This window comes from Nycticebus coucang, chromosome 5, assembly GCF_027406575.1.
Source record: "Nycticebus coucang isolate mNycCou1 chromosome 5, mNycCou1.pri, whole genome shotgun sequence".
Lineage (NCBI taxonomy): Eukaryota > Metazoa > Chordata > Mammalia > Primates > Lorisidae > Nycticebus > Nycticebus coucang.
The window spans coordinates 120,618,785-120,639,571 of record NC_069784.1 but is presented as its reverse complement, the minus strand read 5'-3'; the positions used below and the strand labels follow the sequence as shown (position 1 = coordinate 120,639,571).

The following is a 20,787-nucleotide window of genomic DNA, read 5'->3' as shown; positions in this document are numbered from 1 at the left end:
TAAACTCACTCATTATAAGTAATCAAGTTATAAGTATGCATAATATGGGGTAATGTGAAAAGAGAAGGGTTTTTAAATGTTCTCAAAACTAACATGTCTGATGTGTGTCCCGCAAAAAATCGATATAGCTCTCTGACACTGACTATTTGTTATTTATTTGCATCCTATTTTCCAAACAGGATTTCAGACAGTCTGTTCAATTCAGTCACTATGCCCACTGTTTATTGCATATGCACACGCCTGGGGCACATCTATGGCCTCTGTATACACACATGCTTACAGACATAGAGGGAGGTAAATGCCAAGGTATCTGCCTCTTCTCAAATACATCTGAATGCCCCGAATAATTAAAAACTGATGCCCAGCATGGAAAATACATTGTAAGTGTTACTATCTCTCTCCCATTTGTTTTTGCAAGAAGTTGGCTATTGTAAAAATTCAAAAAGAAGAATGAATTTAGTATTTCTCAGTCTTTTCAAACCAGAATCTTTAATTTACGAATCTCAAATCTCAGCACTGATAGAAAACATAGACCCCTTTCGGTCTTGTAATTCTTCATCTTCTAACACTCAGTAATGCATCAGGGAGCACAATGCTTACCATGTCATCTAAGTTAACAATTATACTTGTATTTCTTCCATTTTCACAAGGTCTATGTGTTACTGAGTATTAAAAAACAATAGTTTTTTATAAAAAGAACTGTGTCTCTTGTCAAAGATTAAGCAAAATGATAAAGGTAGGTTCATCACAATTATAGAGTGTGTGGTTTCTTCAGTGAAATGAAGACTGTATAATCTTCAGTATCTACTTTTGTGATTCAATTCCACAGTGAAAGAACAGAGGCAGCATTTCTTTTGAGTAAGGAGACAAAGCAAAATGAGCCACTGTAATAACACGGATGGGGATCCTTAAACACCTGACAAGGGAGAACCATTTCAGATGTGCTACGGTCTCTTAAACCATTAGTGAATGCAGGGCTCTCAGCCATTCTCTAAGAATTCATGGTGGTCAGCACAAGTTCTTAAAGAATTGAAAAAGATTCCATTCAGAAGTTCACTTGGAAACAGGAAAGGAGAGGAAAAGAAAAGGAAGATAGAGACAAGAGAAACAGATGGTTCAGGTAATCACAGGTGACACCACATTAACTATAGGCCAATGGTTTACAGAGTGTTCACATTGAAATCAAGTCCATAAATGCACGTCTACCTTACAGGACTGAAACTGGACCCGCACCTTTCTCCACTGACAAAAATTGATTCAACATAGATAAAAGACCTAAATGTAAGGCATGAAATGATAAAAATCCTCAAAGAAAGCATAGCAAAAACACTGAAAGATATCAGCCTGGGGAAAGACTTTATGAAGAAAACCAGAGAATGAATAAAACCCAACTCCACACGCAGGAGAGAGCTGGAGGCAAACTCAGTAGACACCACAGCTCTTCCCACATATGCACAACTGACTATGAGGTAAAAAGGTTTGAAGAACATAGTTTTCCAAAAGACAGGCTTCTGTGGGACCTGGGTGAGCCACTGGTAATGGCATGGCTAATGACAATGTTAAGGTAAATAAAAAGAAATTTCCTTTCTTCCCTAAAGAAGAGAAAGCTACCCTTCCTTTTCCTTAGGATGTCTTCTTAAAAACATAGTAGTAATAGGCTCAACTTTTTGCTCAGGCATCAGATAAATCTGATCTCCAGTCTTACACGGTAAACACGGGAGTTGCTCAGGAGGTGGACAAAAGGCACATACGCCTGTCTCTGACGGGGACAAGGTGCTTTGCTGTCTCTTCTACTTACCCCGTATTTGTGTGAAATTCTGTCCAGACTTTACAGTCTTTAGCCAACTACCCATATGCACTCACTCATGCACGCGTACTCAGCTGTGAGGGTGTTTTCTCTGTACGCTGTGTTGGTACCAAGGGGTGCTAATGTTAGCAGGATTTTTATTCCCCCAACAGATGAAAAGAACGCAAATAGCAGCATCAGCTTCCCCCCAAGTCAGACTCTTCTTACGGGAGGTGGATGCCAACCTGCAACAATTGGAGCTAAAACTTTCCCAGGTTAGATAACAGCTGAACATGAGTCCAGCATCTCTTTGCTCATTTAAAAGGCCGAGATTCTTTCCCAAAATCACTAACTCTTCATAGCCCACTGCCCACCCTGGCTTAAGCCTACCCATCCCTGTACAACCCAAGCCCATCTCTGAAACTGGAGGTGGTGGGGCCACATAAGGCTGGAGGGAAAAGCATAAGTTATTACCTTTTCTAGGTGAAGGGTAAAGTCATTTCCTCTCAGCAGATCAATCCCCAAACTGTTCATCAATTACAAGATTCAGTGGATATTACCAAATTTTTTTCACAATCACAAATAGGCTCAATCAAAACCATTTATTATGTACATGTTATGTACACAGCACAGCATGTTAAATAACATTTAATATATATGTCATATATATATATATATATTTTTTTTTTTTTTTTTGAGACAGAGTCTTACTCTACTGCCCAGGCTAGAGCGTCATGCTGTCATAGCTCACAGCAATCTAAAACTCTGAGGCTCAAGCAATCCTCCTCCCTCTTAAGTAGCTGGGACTAAAGGTGCCTGCCACAATGCCTGGCTAGTTTTTCCAATTTTAGTAGAGACAGGGGTCTCGCTCTTGCTCAGGCTGGTCTCCAACTCCTGAGCTCAAACAATCCACCGCCTCGGCCTCCCAGAGTGCTAGGATTAACAAAATATTTTTAACGACAATCACTTATTTTTAACTTTAACCAGATGAAATCCATTTTGCAAGTATAGTTTTGAGAACAACCAAATGAAAAAAATCAAACTGAACAAACACAAAACAGACACCAACAATAAAGTCTACAGAGGTATAGCCAAAACCTGTCTGGAAGCAGGTATTTAAGAATACAAAGTGGGGGCTCAGTGCCCGAAGCTCAGTGGCTGGCTAGGGCACTGGCCACATACACCAGGGCTGGTGGGTTGGAACATGAGCCAGGCCAGCTAAACTACAATGACAACTACAACAAAAAAAATAGCCAGGCGTTGTGGCAGGTGCCTGTATTCCCACCTACTCGGGAGGCTGGGGCAAAAGAATCACTTAACCCCAAGAGTTTGAGGTTGCTGCGAGCTGTGATGCCATGGCACTCTATCCAGGGCAACATAGTGAGACTCTGTCTTAAAACAAAAAAGAAAGAAATACAAAGTGGATTTTACTGTTTTCTCTTTAGAGGTATCAACGAATACGCTTAAACTGAAATTTCTTTTTAAGGAATCATGTGAACGGGTGGTTCCTAAAACAATTCCTTGAGTTGCCATACACATACTTCGGAAATAACGAGAGGCAGCCCCAATATGCAACTCATCAAGCTCAAACCTCTGCTATAGACGGTATTTCTCACCATGAAAGGAAACTTTTAAGTCTCCTTTACAGCAGTAAAAAGAGGATTGAACATCATCTACAGGTGGGAAAGGGCTGTTTTTCTTGCATTCCTTCTACACATCTCCTTCCACACCTTTTCCCATCCCCATTTTTGTGACGATGAACTGCCAACATGAAAAAAGTAGAAAAACAACAGGACACTAAAAACAGCATCCCACTGTCTCCAAAAGGAACACATGTGAATAGGTCGTCCTTTACGGAATCCATAAAAAATGCTTCCCAGACGTCTTCCCTTACGTTCTGTCAATTTAACTTTGAAGTTTGGAACTATAACTTCTACGAAAACTTGGCTCCTTTTTGTCTTAGAAAAGGGAAAAACAGAAATTTGCCCAAACAAAAGTTCAACATTTTTAAGCTTGCATATCCTCTAACTTTATTTGTTAAGCATTTTTTGAGCATCGTCTCACCAAACTGATACAAGAGCTCCTACAATTTGTACATTCTGGGCTCTGCCAGATGAGCAGCTCTGAAAGTCAGCCAAAGAAAATGCAGGCTCAAAGTCAGAACGAATTTCCCAACAGCAAAGCAATGAGGCCTTCACTGCATCCCTTGGGAAACCAGCCCCATAACAAACCCAAGACTCTGAAAATGAGGGAGAGCAAAACACTCAAGTTTTACCTACCATACAATGGAATAAAGTGGGCTTAAGGAGCCAGCGCTGTTTTCCATTTGGGTTTATATGTGTGGCACACAGATCCAGGGGATCACAGGGTTACGGGTACTTGATAAGGATTTTATTTAGCATTTCTAAGTAATTATAATCACCTATGCTTCACAGCAATACTTCAACATTTCTAAGCCATCTGAGGCAGATAATAGTGATTAAGTGTATTTAAGGCTAACGAACTATAGATCAAGTAACCTGAAATAAAGCTAGAGAATAATTTGCCTGAGGTCATAAATAAATGAGCAGCAAATCTAGGAATAAGTATTTAATTTCCTAACTCTTAGCTCCTTTAGATAATCAGTTTTTTCTGAGCACTTCATAACTTTTCAAAATCCAAGAACTATAATTTACTCTACACTGTATGACTTTTCATACAGGGTACCCGAAGTACAAAGCATTGTATACACTGTGACAAATTAACAAGGATTTACAGCAAAAATGATACATATTTACAACGAGTGCTATCTTAGTTACCATACTTTTGTGTATAGTTGAAAATCAAAACACAGTTAGAGACCTACATTATTCAGTATTCTCAAGCTCTTTGCCAAATCCCTTAACAACAAATGACTTGAGCTGGTTTTAAGTTTTAAATCTCATTTTTCTTCACAGGGAATTTAGAAGGTGGATCCTATGTGAAGAAAAACATGGCGGTAGATAGGAAGACGAATACGCACTATATCCCAGTGGTTATGTAAACAATGGCTCCAACACAACTCCAAGAAATCAGGTAAATTGGGAAAGTTTACATCATTGGATTTGTTTGCTTATTTTTGTGAATAAATGCAGCAGAAGTCTTGATGCATTGAATTCATATCTATGACAATACACAACTTTATCCATTTTATATTCAGTTCCACACTCCAGTCTCTTTTCGACACAACCATCTCCAACAGGTTTATGATCATAGATAGTACTTGGCATCTTAAATGTATGTCTGTGTCATTCATTTACTTATAAAGCCTATGAACACTTACTGGGTCCCTATTAAGTGCCAAAAGTTGTGCCAGTGAACAAATAAACAGTCCCTGCACCCATGGAGTTTACTTCTATCCAGGAGAGGACAGAGACAATTATTTAAAGTACATTTGTGGGCTCGGAGCCTGTAGCTGAGCGGCTAGGGCAGCAGCCACATACACCAAATCTACTCGATCTAGCGGGTTCGAACCCAGCCCGGGCTGCCAAACAACGACAACTACAACCAAAAAATAGCTGAGCTTTGTGGCGGGTGCCTGTATTCCCAGCTACTTGGGAGGCTGAAGCAAGAGAATTGCTTAAGCCCAAGAGTTGGAGGTTGCTATGAGCTGTGCCGCCACAGCACTCTACTGGGCAACATAGTGAAACTCTGTCTCTTAAAACAAAAAAAGTACATTTACGGCTAAGCATGGTGGCTCATTCCTGCAATGCTAGCATCCTGGGAGGCTAAGGCAGGTAGACTGTGTGAGCTCAGGAGTTGGAGTGAGACCCCCATCTCTACTAAAAATAGAAAAATTAGCCAGGCGTGGTGGCAAGCGCCTGTACTTCCAGCTACTTGGAAAGCAGAAGCAGGATTGCTAGAGCTCAAGAACTTGAGGTTGCTGTGAGATATGAGGCCATGGCGCTCAACCCAGGGCAATGGAGTGGGACTCTGTCTTCAAATAAATAAATAAAGTGCAGTTATGACAAGTTCTTCAAAGGATAACAATGGGAGAGTGAAGAGCTTAATCTACCCTGTCTGGGAGCTTAGGGAAAGTATCCTTGAGGGATACACAATCTCGAAGAAGCAACACTGTGCTCAGGCAATGGGCAGGAGCGGGAGCTGGCCAGGGAGAGACCAGGGGAAAGGGCAGAGGCCAGAAAAGGTCCACTGGGACAGGGTGGAGGGAGGTGGGGAGCAGAAAATATGGCTGGAGCACAACTAGAGAACGAGAGTTCAGTAAAATGACATTCGAGTAGATTGGGGGAAACTACACAGGGCCTTCAATGCCACTTGAGGCCCAAACACCACACCATACACCTTAAATAGATACAGGTTCAATTTAAAAATTTATTTTGCTTAGAAAGGACAATGGGCAACAATGAAAGAGTTTATGGAAGAGAAATAAACACCCAGGCTTACCCACTGAGATCACTGTAGCTACCACCAGAAATGGAAGGAAGGGTGGAGAAGGTGCCGGTTATTACAGTGGTCCATGTGTTCAAGGATAACTTTCAAAAAAGGCAAAGTCACGACTCTCAGACAAATGTAATAAATGTAATAGCTTTATGTCAAAGATGAGGGAACCAGCAAGATTTAATAGCAAGCTCAGAGGAGAATGCAAAGAACCACATGTTTACATACAAAAAGATGAAAAACTGAAGTAAATTTACAAAACATGCAAAAACTGGTCTATTCAAAGGGCAATAACCAATTGCATTCCAACTAATCTGCATATTTTATGGACAAGATTCATTTGCATTATTATCTATTATCCACAACCCACAGAGTAGTAAAGGACCTCAGAAATAATATAAGGCAGAAATAACCCAGATGACTACACTAGAATAGACATCCATTCATCTTTGCCCATTTTAACCTCTTTCACAATCTTTTCCAACACAGATAATAGTGCCTTGAAAAAGGGCAGTGCCAGTAAAGACGGAGAGTGGTAGATGATTTTTGAATGCATAGATGTACTGGAATTAACTAAACCTGGTGTTTGACAGAAACTTTGGATGGGAGGGGACCACAAAGGAAATGTTGAGGCAAATGTCTATTTTTAAACAAATTCCTAAATGGCCAAAAAATGGCATCAGTGGCTGTTTGAATTTCTCAGCACAGGGGCCCTATTGTTCCATAAAGGGACCCAGGAAAGTAAGGAGACCAGTGAATATTTATACTCTAAAGTTTAATGATGATGAATACCACAATATACCTCAAAGGATATGGAAAATAAAGAAATAAAACAAAATTCATTCCCTTCAACATGATTTGTGTGTATGTGTGCGTGGAAGTGCACAGACACATCCTTTCCCCAGCACAGACAGGGTTCAGCGGCATGGAAGTCTAAGGAACTCTCCCAGTCTAGAGACGGGTTCGTCTTCTGCCACGCCCAGTGGAAAGCAGCCGGGTTTATGGGCGTAAGACAGCTAGGGGAATGAAAGTATAGCATGGATGAAGTTGAAAGTCACTGCAGTAAGTCCTCCATCTCATTATATCCAGATACTCATAATTTCTCAGATAAATTCCTTCCAGATTTTGATTTCTCACTCGAAGTCATCTGAATGAAAAAGTTTTCAGGACCAATCCATTTTTGATACTGTTTCTCCAAACAGAAACAAGCTTTTAGCTTCTGTGCCAATTTGTATAACTAGAACTTTCATCAAAAATGATAAAAATTACCGAATGCTTCCTATTGTCTTCGCAAGCATTACAAGCATCCCAACACAAATAATTTACATGGGATATAAAGCCTCCATTTATACTGTAAAATAAGGTACACATTCAAATATCAAGTTCATTTACTAAACCAGTCTGGTGCTACTGGATTCTGTTTTGAGGACTTTTTAAAGATGTCAATGACCCACCGTGAATACTGAGAAATTTATTTTCAATTATTCTTTCCCAACTGTCATCTCTATTTTTCTACATACCTTACACATCCTCTTATGCTGTCTATGTCTCTCCCATTTTCATAAATTGGTACAAAAGTAACTCACCCATTTCAAATGTTCCCTAAACTTAGGTCTACTAAGACCACGATGCTTTCAAATTGATCTCTGAAAGTGGTTCTAAGGCAATGCTTCCCCATGAATAAATTAAGCGGCTAAAAATTAAGTCTGCTTCAGTTGCTCCACCATGTCATCCTCACTAAATACCAGGATGAATAATCTCACCCATCCGAGTACTCATGAGACTGCTGGAATACAAGAGCTCACACCCAGCCTCTCCCAGCTACTAAAACTCTGTTTCCCAGAATATGGTCATGTGCCATATTCAAAAGTCCAAAACACACATGCAGTTACCTGTGTCTCTAGAATAAAACAATTTAAATTTTACCAAAAGATGCTGAGTTAGCTTTGGAATAATCCTACATATCAAATCACCAATTCCGTAAGCAGTTCTGTTTGAATTCTCCGTATTCTTAACTCTTTGGTTCAAGTCAGTTCTCGCATTCCTTACATTCTCAGAAGCAAAATAAAAGATCCCTCAACATAATGGTTTCCACAGAGAAGAGGGTGGGAGGGTGGAAGAGAGCAAGGAAGGAAAAATTACTTCATGGGTATGATGTTTACTTTTCAGATGATAATTACACAAAAGCGCAGACTTCACCACTACCTGCCCCAGCCATGTAAAAAACTGCATTTGTGCCTCTCTGAATGTATGAAAATCTAAAAAAAAATTGATTTTAAATATCCTTCAAAAAAAACTTATAAAACCTAAGACATATTGCAATCAATCAACTCTAACTATTGGGACACAGAGCAATTTTTAAACAGTGCTGGCAGTCAAAAGTAACCTTAAAATGTCTTCATTTTTCCTCAAAGAAGTACCACTGTTAAATTTCCTGACCTTACAACTTTCTCAAATAGAAAATACTAAAAAATAACTCCTACTTAAAGTAGTTTTCATACTATTTAAAAGACTCTAAGACTATTTCTCTGAGCAACCTTTATTTTTCATCTTGCTATAATAGAGTTCTGTAATCCATTAATTGGAACTGTCCTCCTACCTCTTAGAATTAGTAGCTGAAATCTCAACTTCACTAACTAAAAAATAATCACAATAGAACAAATTTGAAACAGCACTGTCAATTCCTCTCTCCCACCTGCTCCGCCCCTAAAAAAATGTATTGATCAGAGCATCAATTGTGTTCCAAGTGGTTAGAAATGTTGAGAACAGATACTTGGGGGAAAAAACTGAGGAAGTACACAAGAAAAGAATCAACATTATTAGCCACATCCAGAGGCCCTCAATAGTTTTGACAGGGCAGAGAGAGACTGATAACAATTTGGTTTTAACCTGGCAAAATGAAATCACCATTCTTTTAAGCAAGTGAACACCAAATTTTCCCAACAGGGTATTCCTGTCCTTGTGCCCAGGATTCACAGAACCAAGACCAGGAAAACTGTTGGCATCCGTGTCTGGAGATGGCCGGGTAGAAGTAAAAAGCATCATACAAACTGTTCGCTTTAGAATCTCCATTAAAGCATACTTTAGAAGAGAATTAAGGAAGAGTACATATCTCTACATATCAGAAGACTGCTGTTAGATCACATCTCGTGGGGAAATTTTGCTGCACTTCCAACCAAACTCCATCAATCACAATAAGACATTTGAACTGTTGTAAAGTTTTTGAAAGTCTTGGTTACCTTTGAAAAGCGAGCATTTATCCATTTGGTAAAGGTTTTCTTCTGCACATCATTGTGCTCATCTGTGGGAGGGAAAAAGAGAGAGGGGAAAGTGTTAAGAGTTTGTACCTTTTAGGGCACTAAATAAGCTTATCTCTATCCTGGGGAGTTTAAAACCGTCCTGTGAGTGGGGTTCATGGGGCCCGATGAAGCACAGCTAATGCAGAACGTGATGTCCGCCTGGTTCTTCACGTACACAGTCGACGGCACCTGCAACGCGGTGAGGCTCGGGCACCTCTCCCAAGGGACCTGGCGGTCTCACCCTAAGCCAAGCATATTGTTGCCAGCTATTAAATCCAGCTTTATAAGATATAATCACGATCTGACTTTCTCTCACACGTGATATTTTCTGTTGCATTTTGTTTAAGTAAAATTTCAGCATGACCAAAATGTTAGCATGTTCAAAACAAAAATCAAAGTTATTCAAAAAAACTAATGAATTCATAACTTCCTTCCTTTGAATAGCGACCCTCCACCCTCTAGAACAATAGTACATGATTTAGGGTCAATTCTGTAACCCATTTTCCTACAATAGGACTGATAAACAGTTTTAACAATCCTAATCTAGTCAAAGATTTTACAGACAGAGAAACCAGAGGCACTCAAAAACATTACCAGCTTTGGTTTTGATTACAAATTCCTTTTCTAAGCCACCACAAATGAATTTGACCCTAAAAAACAAAAGTACCCTGAATCTCTTGAAGATGGTAAGAATGATTTGGTTACATACAATGAGGCTTTGTGACACCACAAAAAGAGCAAAGGGACTTCAGAACCAAACAGCCCACACTCCAACGCACTTATGGTGTGACCTTGGATAAGTCATTGTAATGTCTCCTGCCTCAAAGTTCTCACCTATAAAATGGGAATAAATAATACTAGCTTTCGAGGTAATTGTAAAGATTAGTGATTGTAAGTGAAAAACAGTTGACAAGGAGCTGGTGTTCAGATCATTGTTGTTAGGATTAAGTAGAAGTGTAGGCAAGGCAGATAAATAAATGTGCACTTGATCCCTTTCTCTTATTTACAATCATACCCTTTTCAACCTTTCCCAAATTTTCTATTAAAACCAGCAAAAAAAACTCATTGTTGGCTTAAAGCCTACAAAGTAGCATTATAATCTGTAAGTAGTTCTAACCCTCCCCAGAACATCTGGATCAGTGCAGAAAGCCACGGTTCCATCTGTATGTGTTACTGCCCAGATGGCCACCATCCATCCCACTGGCTGCCTCCTCATCATAACAGCAGAATAATAACGAAGGAGCCTCAAGTGTGGTCTGCCCTGCCCGTGTCAAACCCAGAGGGGCTGCTTTCTCCACAGTGCATATAAACACGCACCTTCTCACCGATCCTTAACAGGATAATCAGAAGTTCACTTCCTACTTCACTAAGTTCATGTATCTTTGGTCCTTACCCCATTCTGGAAGGAGAGTTTGTAATTAAAGGTCATTCCTGGAATAAATATATCAGCAGCTTCAGAAAAGAGTACACCTCCACAGAGCCATAAAGGTAATTGGAGACTGACCCCAAGACACTAAGGGAGTGGCTAGGAGAAAAAGCAAAACTGCTCTCTAAGAAACTTCTGGATGTTAATAGTATTGAGAGGTGTCTTTCCAGAAAGGACAATGAAGACAGCCATCACCTCCTATTTCAGGCTTTCTATCAGCCACTCAATGCCACACATAGGCCATTCATTGAGCACTTGCTCAGTAGGTAAGAGTACTTGCTTACATAACTGAAGATCTGAGCCTTTACCGCAAGGGGGATTATACTCAGAACATAAAGCCACCACCACACTTCAACCTGCAGAGGGTGCTACACCAGACCACCAAAATGAATTAAGTACTAAATATCAGTGAAGCTTGGAAAATCCAATTATTTGTCCTACTAGATTCAAAAGGATTTATTTTATAAACTTTTCCATATCCATTATTCGTTAATCCTATTAATAAAAAATATAGAAAGGTCATAAATTTATATTAAATTCTCTTAGTTTCATAACACGCATACAACTTAAGAATTTGGGGGCCATAAAAATGGCGAAAAAAAAAAACTAAGGGAAAAATATTATTACACTTCATGTTTTCTTTACATAAATGCTCTTTTCAGAGCACTTAACTTTATTTTGAAAACATATTAAAGTACTTGATGCTATGTAGGTTTCTCTCCTGATAAAAAGTTGACAAAGAAACGAGCACCTGTTATCAAATTATAAATAAGGTCTTTCTATTTTATCATATGTACAATAAAATCAAAATTTAAAGTGGATTTCCCCCATGTAGAAGTATTTATAAAAATTAACAAGGTAAAATTTCTATAAGAGTCTTTATTCTTTGGGTATAATCAATATCTAAATAGGAGTCTAAGTAATTGATAAAGTATTTGCCTGTACAGCAGGGCGTCGAGGCTCACAGCTGTACTCTGGGAGGCCAAGGCAGGATTCCTTAATCCTCAGAAGTTCAAAACCAGCCTGAGCAATAGGGAGATGCACATCTCTACTAAAAATAGAAAAAATTAGCCCCACATTGTAGTTCTGGCTACTTGGGAGGCTGGGGCAGGGAGATCACTTGAACCCAGGAATTTGAGGCTGCTGTGAGCTAGGCTGATGCCATGGCACTCTAGCCTGGGCAACAGAATGAGAGTCTATCTCAAAAAAAAAAAAAAATGCATTTGCTTATAAAAGAAAAATTGTCTAACATCCAAGTGTTTAAAAAATATTCCAAAATTTATAAACACTTCTGCATTCATTTTCCTAATATAGTTAAAAAGGGGAGAAAACGGGATTCATATTTCTATAAGCCTTTAGTTTGCATTTCTCTTTTCTCAGACACACACACACACACACCTTATTTTCTAACAGAAATGCAATAAAAGAACAAGAATTACCCTGTGGCCTTTCAATTATGAGATTAAAAACACAATACATTTGGAACACTTACTAGTATATAACTGACCTTCACATCAGGAAACCTAAGGTAAATAACCTTGACCCAGCTGGCTGCATCAGACCAGTGAAAACAGACTAGCAGACTGGTAATAGAGCAAATAAAAATCTGTCATGCTATTCTGATCCATCATTTTGCCCTCTAAGAAATTTATACAGAACTTCAACAGTATCAAATTATTTCAACTCTCTCCATCAAGCCAATTAGTTCTATTAATTTCTACAAAGCAAAAATGTATATGTAGACAACAAACTTAAATATAACATGATTATTTATACACAATTCATTTATACATGATTCTTTCTGCATGAAAAGAGTAAAAATAATTTACACCACAAATCCACCTTTTCCTGATATATTCCTTTAGGTTTTTAAACTCAAAAAACTATTTTTTTTTAATTTGGATTTGGGAAAACCGTTCAGCTTCTGAAAGCCTTTGCTGGCTTAGCAAATCTTATCCATTAATGATCTTTCTCCAGTAGAGGGACAAACATGAGACTGAATTAGAAGAAAAATATGTTAAATCCCTCAAGGCTACTTCCAAATTCTTCCTCTAAATATTTTACTCTTCTTAAAATGCTTCTGACATGCTCACGCAGATCCAAGGGCCTTCCCTGCGGCCTCGCCTGGAATTTTATTTCTTTGGAAAGCGAAGGAAAGCAACAAAACTACTTGATAAATCTTCAAGGAAACTAGCTCGAAAATGTTTTCACTTCACCAATTCAAATGCACATCGAAAATTCTTTTTGCAGAACTTAGCAACAAATCTCCATTTAAACCCTCAGCTGGAAACATGGCAGAGAAATTAGGAGTTGTTTCCCCCACAGAAGCACACAAATCTTGGGAAGATGTACACCACCGCTAAAGCTCACTGCTCTTAGGGAGAGAGCATTATCCTCTGGTAAATGTTTCGAAGCAATTTAAGAGTGTCCAGTCGGCTGGCACTAACCTAATATGAGTTCCACAAAATGCAGCTATTCAGAAAAGAAGTCCCTCGTCTTGAAGCCAAAAAAGAAATGTCTCGTTGGATGATTTAAAACTTGGATTGACTTTATTGAGGCCTCTTTCACAAACACGAAATTTAACACAGCCTAAAAAGCCCATTTCACATTAGCAAAAAAGATTATTTCGGAAGCAATTCAGACTACGCTCCCACATCTTTTTCTGGGTACTTTATGTGAATCACCCCCACTCTAAATCTACTTCTCAGACAGAGTTCACACCATTCTACTCGGTATAGACCTAATTTGTTGGTGTCTGAACAATAGCAGTTCATTTATTCAAACAATATGTACCAAAATGTCACATGGAAATAATAAATATTATATAATAATCTGTAAAATACTACAAATATGTAGAAAAAGAAAAAAACAGAGCTGGCGTGACACGGATTGCCTTCGAGCTGAGTGCTTAAACTCCCTAAGTTTCTTTCAAAATCTGACATCTTCAGAGGACCCAAAAAAAACCTAAAACTAAAAATGCACCTTTCAGTCTCAAAACTACCTAAGTATACAAGAAACTTAGATAATCAAATTCCAAATATTTTTGTAAGTTTGCTGCACTTACACATTGAAGTTATCAAAGCTTTAAACGGCATATTTTTTTTTAAGAGACAAGGTCTCTGTCACCCAGGCTGAAGTACAGTGACCTGATCATATCTCACTGCAGCCTCTGATACCTGGCCTCAGGCAATCCCCCTCCTGAGTAAGTGAGACCACAGGTGCAGGCCTCCACACTCAGCTTATTTTTTAATATTTTTCAGAGACAGGGTCTCACTATGTTCCCAGGCTAGTGTCAAACTCCTGGCCTCAAGTGATCCTCCCATCTCAGCCTCCCAAAGCACTGGGACCAGAGACATGTAAGCACTGCACCCAGCCTAAAAACAAGACTTTTGCTTCACTCTATAAAACGGGGAATAGAAGTGGAGATGGATGGAGTGAAAAGGAGAAAGAAAACTCCATTTTTCAAAGAAGGCTGAAGGCCAGAGAAAGAAGCGCCGTAAACGGCCCAGCATCCCCCACCAGTCAATACAGTGCCCCAAACACAACCAGGTCTAACTGAGTTCTGGGCCCGACTCTGACGCACTTCCTGGTAGCATGAGGTTAAAGAGAGCTTAATGGAGAAAAGGCACCTTTAAAATACACCTTGAAAGGCAGCGGAAGTCTGGTTCATGCCAAGATCAGAAGAAGGACAGAAAAAGGCTAATCAATACCAACCATCTTATTTCAGCCTCAGACTCGATACCTGACAACAAAGAGCATATTGAGTACAACTGTGCATTTTCAAGAAAACACAGAGGGCTAAAATACATAACGACATCAAAATAATAAGCTAAGGTAACCCCAGCTTCAGAATTTCCAATCCTGAAAATGGTTTATACCCATAAAAAGGAAGAGTACAGAGTTAGGAATACATGCTTTAAAAATGTTTTTGTAAAAAAAAAAAATCGAGATTCTTCAAAAACAAGAACAAAACAAAACCTGGTAAACACAAGCTCTGCTATCCTGAAACTTCCTGGAACTGCTCCAAATCTCATGACAATCTGGAGCCAATGGGTTCTAGAACGTCCACGGCCTGCCTAAACTGTATTTATAGTTTGTGTCACTTTCTGTATCTGAGGAACATGTTCCAGCTGAGAACCAAATTACCCCACCCAAAACGCCCAGCTTGCTATCAGAGACCAGAGTAGGCAGTTGATGGCAGCCCGTCCTGAGAACTCAGGGGTCCAGGGCTAGTCTCACGATGAACACCATACATCAAATCAGAATCCCTGTCTCTTCCTACTGTCAAAACTGCATTGCTTTTTTTTTTTAAGCACCTTTATAGAGATAATAATTCACATACCACAAAATTCATCTTTTGTAAGTTTGCCAATCAATGAGTTCTGGAATATTATTTTACTGTGGTAAAACATACAACACAAAATTTGTGATTTTAATCATTTCAAAGTGTGCAATTCAGTAGCATTAATTTTATTTACAGGTGGTAGAACCAACACCACGGTCTATTTCCAAAATTTTTTCATCAAGCCAAACAGAAATTCCATTCATTTCTTAATTAACCATTAAGCAAGAACTCCCCACTACCCATCCACTCCAGCCCCTAACAAACTCTAATCTACTTTCTGTCTCTATGCATGTACCTGTTTTAGAAATTTCATGTAAGTAGAATCATATAATATTTGTTTTTCTGAGTCGGGTTTATTTCATTTGGCATCATGTTTTCAAGGTTCATCCACTTTTCAGCATGTACCAAAACTTCACTCCTTGAGAAAGCTGAATAATATTCCATTTATCTAAATATAGATACACCACCCTTTGCTTATCCATTCATCTAAAAATGGACACTCAGTTCCTTCTACTTTTTGCCTATTAAGAACAATGCTACCATTCTGAGGAATCCCCGAAATGTTTCCCACAGAAGCTGGATCATTTTACACTCTCACCATAATGTAAGAAGCTTCCAATGCCTCCAAATCTTTACTAACACTTGTTATTTTGTTTTTTTAAGTATAGTCATCCTTGTAGGTATAAAGTGGCATGTCACTGCAGTTCTGATTCTCATTTCCCTAAGGACTCATGATGCTGCCTTTCAAAAATGCAAAACTCCTAAACTTAAGAGATATCCTGAAGACTTTCTCAACTAGTTCAAGTTCAACAGCATGCACCTTGAAGTAGCTGGGGTTCAGAGACAGTTTTTTGCATCTAATCTGCACAACATTGCAGAACTATTAGTTTACCTCAGAAGAATTATTTCCAGAATTAAATGTAACCTTTGATTCTTGAGCTCTCTCTAATTTTATAGTTTATTTACCTCTTATCTATTTTCTTTTTGAAATACTCTTTCTTTTGAAAAACTCTTCAAGTTTTTTTAAACAATACACAAGAGGCAGTATTTTCCTGCTTGCACTTTCTAGAGCTGCTAAACTTAACCTGAAAGAATATCTATAAGATTTACAGGCATCTGGAACTATTTGAAATCTTCCCTCTGGAAATAAATTTTGAAAAAAATTCTAAGTATTCTAGGTATCAACCATATAACATATGTTGCAAATGCAAACAAACAAGAACTCGATATGGGGGTAAAAAATGTAAACCTTACAAACACTTCACTTTAAATTTTTGTCCTGGGAGTGAAGATTTTTATTAAAATCACTTGAAATGTCATAGAACAAGGAGGGGCTATTTAAAAAAAGCTGAATGAGTCATAATGATATCAGTCATTGTCATGAAAAGCCAATAGAAAACAATTGTTTTAGTGACTGATAAAAAAACTTAACTAATTTATGGAAGAAAATTTCTAAGAAGGCTGGGGCATGGTGGCTCATGCCTGTAATCCTAATACTCTGGGAGGCTGAGGTGGGTGAATTGCTTGAGCTCATGAGTTGCAGACCAGCCTGAGCAAGAGTGACACTGTCTCTACTGAAAATGAAAAACTAAGGCAAGAGGATCTCTTGAGCCCAAGAGTTTGTGGTTGCTGTGGGCTATAACAGCACAGCATTCTACCAAGGGCAAAAAGTCAGACTCTGTTTAAAAAAACAAAATTTCTAATGAAATTCAATTCCTAACTTTATTCTTATTAAACATTGTTTTCTACATACCATTTACAGAAATCTCAAGAAAGAACAACTATTTCATGAACATACGACTCTTGATGTATGAAAACTCATGCAAGCAAAATGGAGAAAAAATTTTGAATGTAAAATACATTTCCAGGGAATCTGACCTTCAGACTTTCTCATGACAGGTTCTATGTTAATATAGAGCAAAAACATGTTCATGCTCACAAATACCCAAGAAGTAATATTCTCATTTTAATTACTTTATTTCAATTCATTATTTTTCCCATGTTATGAGGAATTTTTCTCAAAAATCCATACAATAAAACAACATAACATCCAAGAAACAGGAATTCTCAAATAAACAAACAAAAACTTGCACAAAAATAACCAAAGAGAAAGAGAATAAAACTTCCAGTACCCAAATGCTTCTGTGCATTCATACATAGGAATGCTATTATTTTCTACAGAGCTGATGAGGAAAACCCTTCCCTGTATATGGTATGTCTTTATCATCATGACACTGAGTCACCATACTCAAATAAAGAGTATGCATGTAGAATAGCAGCAGCTGTAATCAGGGAGTGAACACTGTAAAAGCCAATGATAACATTCTGAAGCTAGCAAGTCCAGTGAATCAAAGGATGACAGTTGGCTTCCCAACAATTCACATAAGGAATCCTGTCCTTTGAATTCTGCCAAGCAAGAGAGTCCCCAGCTAGCACCAAACAACATGCCCTCAAAGAACCCATAGGTCAAAAATAAAGTGTCTCCAGTGGATGCCGATTATCTGGATAACCTGAAGGCCAGAATGAACATGGTGGAGCTACCAAGCCTTTTCTACTATACCCCATCCTTGGAGAGTCTCTCTCCCACTATTCTTCGTCTTCATTTTCAGAACACACCACCTTCTTCTGCCAGTCTCACTTTTTTTAACATTCAAACTTCCCTCCATCCTGCATCCTTGAATACTCCTTTTCAACATCCTTCCCTAGACCTGCCGGGGGCCTAGGCCGCATTTTGCAATTTTTGGCCACAAGGCCTGCGTGGCTCACCAGTCTGCCCCTCTGCAGCAAGTCCAACACTCTTAGGGTCTGTCTCTTTCTAACAATTCCCTCCTGGAGTGGATTTTTGCACCATTTTTTCTCTTTTTAAAGCTTCCTGTATAACATTTATCATATAGTTTAGAAAAATTAAACATACATATTATTAATTTAAAGCAGAGGTTTCAAAGACTGCTGTTCACGAATCTCTAAAAGAACTCCCATGTACATTTTTAAGTTGACAACTAATACTTATCACAAATATAAATAGTTAAAAAGATGTAATTTCTAGCGTATTGTTAAGGAGCTGCAAATTTAGCTCATTCAATTAATAGAAAATGTCTCCTCTGTTACCTAATTGGCAAAACTAGCCCTCACTGTCAAACTAATCAGCCAATTCAGACTTACTTTCTGACAAGAGTAGTCTGATTTTAGTGTTCTATTTAAAACCCATGTGACTGCAAGTCCCCAGGGGAACATCTCATTTCAGAATTCTCTTTCTAAGATGGATGGATGGATGGCCGGCCAGACAGAGAGATGGATGGATAAATGGATAGACGGATGGAGAGATGGATGAAGAGATGGAGAGATGGATGGATGGATGGATGGATAAATGGATAGATGGATGGAGAGATGGATGGATGGATGGATGAGTAGATGAATAGTATCTGGGCAAAAAGGCCCTGGATACAATAAGCCACTAACCATTTCAATCATTCCTAAGACCGAGCTCTTTGCTTTGCATTCTTAATTTGTCCCCTTGTTTGGTGCCTTGCAGCAATGCACTAAAGTAAGATTGGAGGGTGGTGTATGTAAAAGATTGGGAGCATTTGTTTTTGTAAAGTTGAGAAGAAGAATCATAAAAGAAAAGATGGAAGAAAGAGAAGGAAGGGGCCAGGCGCAGTGTCTCACACCTATAATCCTAGCACTTTGGGAGGCTGAGGTGGCTGGATTGTCTGAGTTCAGGAGTTCAAGACCAGCCTGAGAAGAGCAAGACGCCATCTCTAAAAATAGCCAGGTGTTGTGGCAGGCGCCTGTAGTCCCAGCTACTTGGGAGGGTGAGGCAAGAGGATCATGTGAGCCCAAGAGTTTGGGGTTGCTGTGAGCTGTGACGCCACGGTACTCTACGAAGGGCAACAAACTGAGACTCTGTCTCAAAAAACAAAAAAAGCCACCTAAGATGGCTTACTACCAGAAAAGCTTGCCATGGTCACTGTGAGGCACACGGATCCCAATATGCGAACAACTCTGGGGAGGTCTCAGCTAGCCCAACCCAGTTTAACCCTCTGATGAAGTTCAGCTGCACATTAATCAGGAAGGCTAAACATCACAGTGGGCCACTACAAGGGCATTGGTTATCTTTGTTGTCATCAACAGAAGAGACGTTGCTAATTAATCTAATGAATGTGACCAAATGTGCTTTTACTGTGGTTTGATAATTGCCATAATTAGAATGTTACAAACATTCTCCCACTGGTGAATACAGTGTTATTCAATGAATATGGACTGGTCAAAATATTTTCTAGACATGCCGTACCATTGATTAATCAGAGTATAAAATGTAGTGACTCGGGGAGGCTAGAGCCCTAAAGGCCCTGTGTTCAGCTATTGGCTAGGAGCAGTCTAGTTATCTGATGCTGATTTTTAAAAGTAACTAAATCCCACTCCCTAGGATGGCATCATCCAAGAGAAACATAATGCCAGACACATACATAATGTTAAAATTTCTACCAGATGCATTTAAAAGAGTAAAATTAATTTTAATAGTAAGTCTATTTAACCCAAAATCTCCCAAATATTACCAAGTCAACATCTACTAAATATTTTTAAAGATCTTGATATTTTACAGTCTTTTTTTCTTACTAAGTCTTTGAAATCAGTGTGTATTTTACCTCGACAGCACAACCTGGACCAGCAAAGTTCAAGTGCAGAGCAGTCAATGCACCGAATTGCCCGGTCTAGACCTTGCTGTATTTACTTCAACTGTGCCCTGTGACTCCCCATGTCCTTCAAAAGGTTAGAGCTGCAGCTTACCAAGTCTGTGTAACAGGCTGTATGAAATGCTTTTTGAGCCTGATTATTGATAACGATTGCTCAATGAATGGCAATGTTCATGGCAGAATCTGGTCTGAAGTTCATAATCCTGATACTGAGACAATGGACCCCTTTCATGCCTTACTATTAGGCACGTGGAGCTAAACATTATCAATCAAAAATAAAGCAAAAATTAATAGTTGCACATGACCCCACTGGCTTAGGTCACTTTGTAAGACTTCTGGTCCAAGAAATAGACTTAAGAATTGGAAATATTTCCAAGTCTTTGTTATAGTCACTGCTTAAAGTTTTATATTTCCTACTCATTTAATGAAAATAAGCTGTGCATCTATTTTATAAAAAACACTGAACAAAGAAACAGTTAACATTTACTGTGCATCAACTATGTTCAGTCCCAAAAGTGATCCAGGCACTGTTTTCGAAAAGCCATGGTCCAGGGGTGGAGTGGGGGCGGGGCAGGTGAAACAAGTGCCAAAGTAGCAGATAAACAATGATAACAAATATATCAGGTACAGACGCATTCATAAATTCATAGGCAAAATATTTCTTCCTGATGGGAGTGAGAAGAGAATCAGGGAAAGATTCAAAGAATAGGCAGCATTTGAGCCAGGCCTTGAATTGCTGCTTAAGGCACATAAAAATGGTTAAGAAGGCCACTGTAGAAGAGAGAACAGCTGCAGCTCCTGAGTAGCTGGGAAAACAGGCT

General features: G+C 38.9%; 1 protein-coding gene across 7 annotated transcripts in view; it reads right to left on the bottom strand.

Annotated features, from left to right (window-relative positions):
- Positions 1–20,787, bottom strand: part of UTRN (utrophin) — a 533,531-nt gene that overhangs the window by 414,486 nt on the left and 98,258 nt on the right. For all 7 annotated transcript variants that reach the window (XM_053590883.1, XM_053590887.1, XM_053590886.1 and 4 more), the window contains one exon: positions 9,442–9,503. In XM_053590883.1, the coding sequence (XP_053446858.1) occupies positions 9,442–9,503 (62 nt within the window). The remainder of the gene's footprint in view (positions 1–9,441; positions 9,504–20,787) is intronic.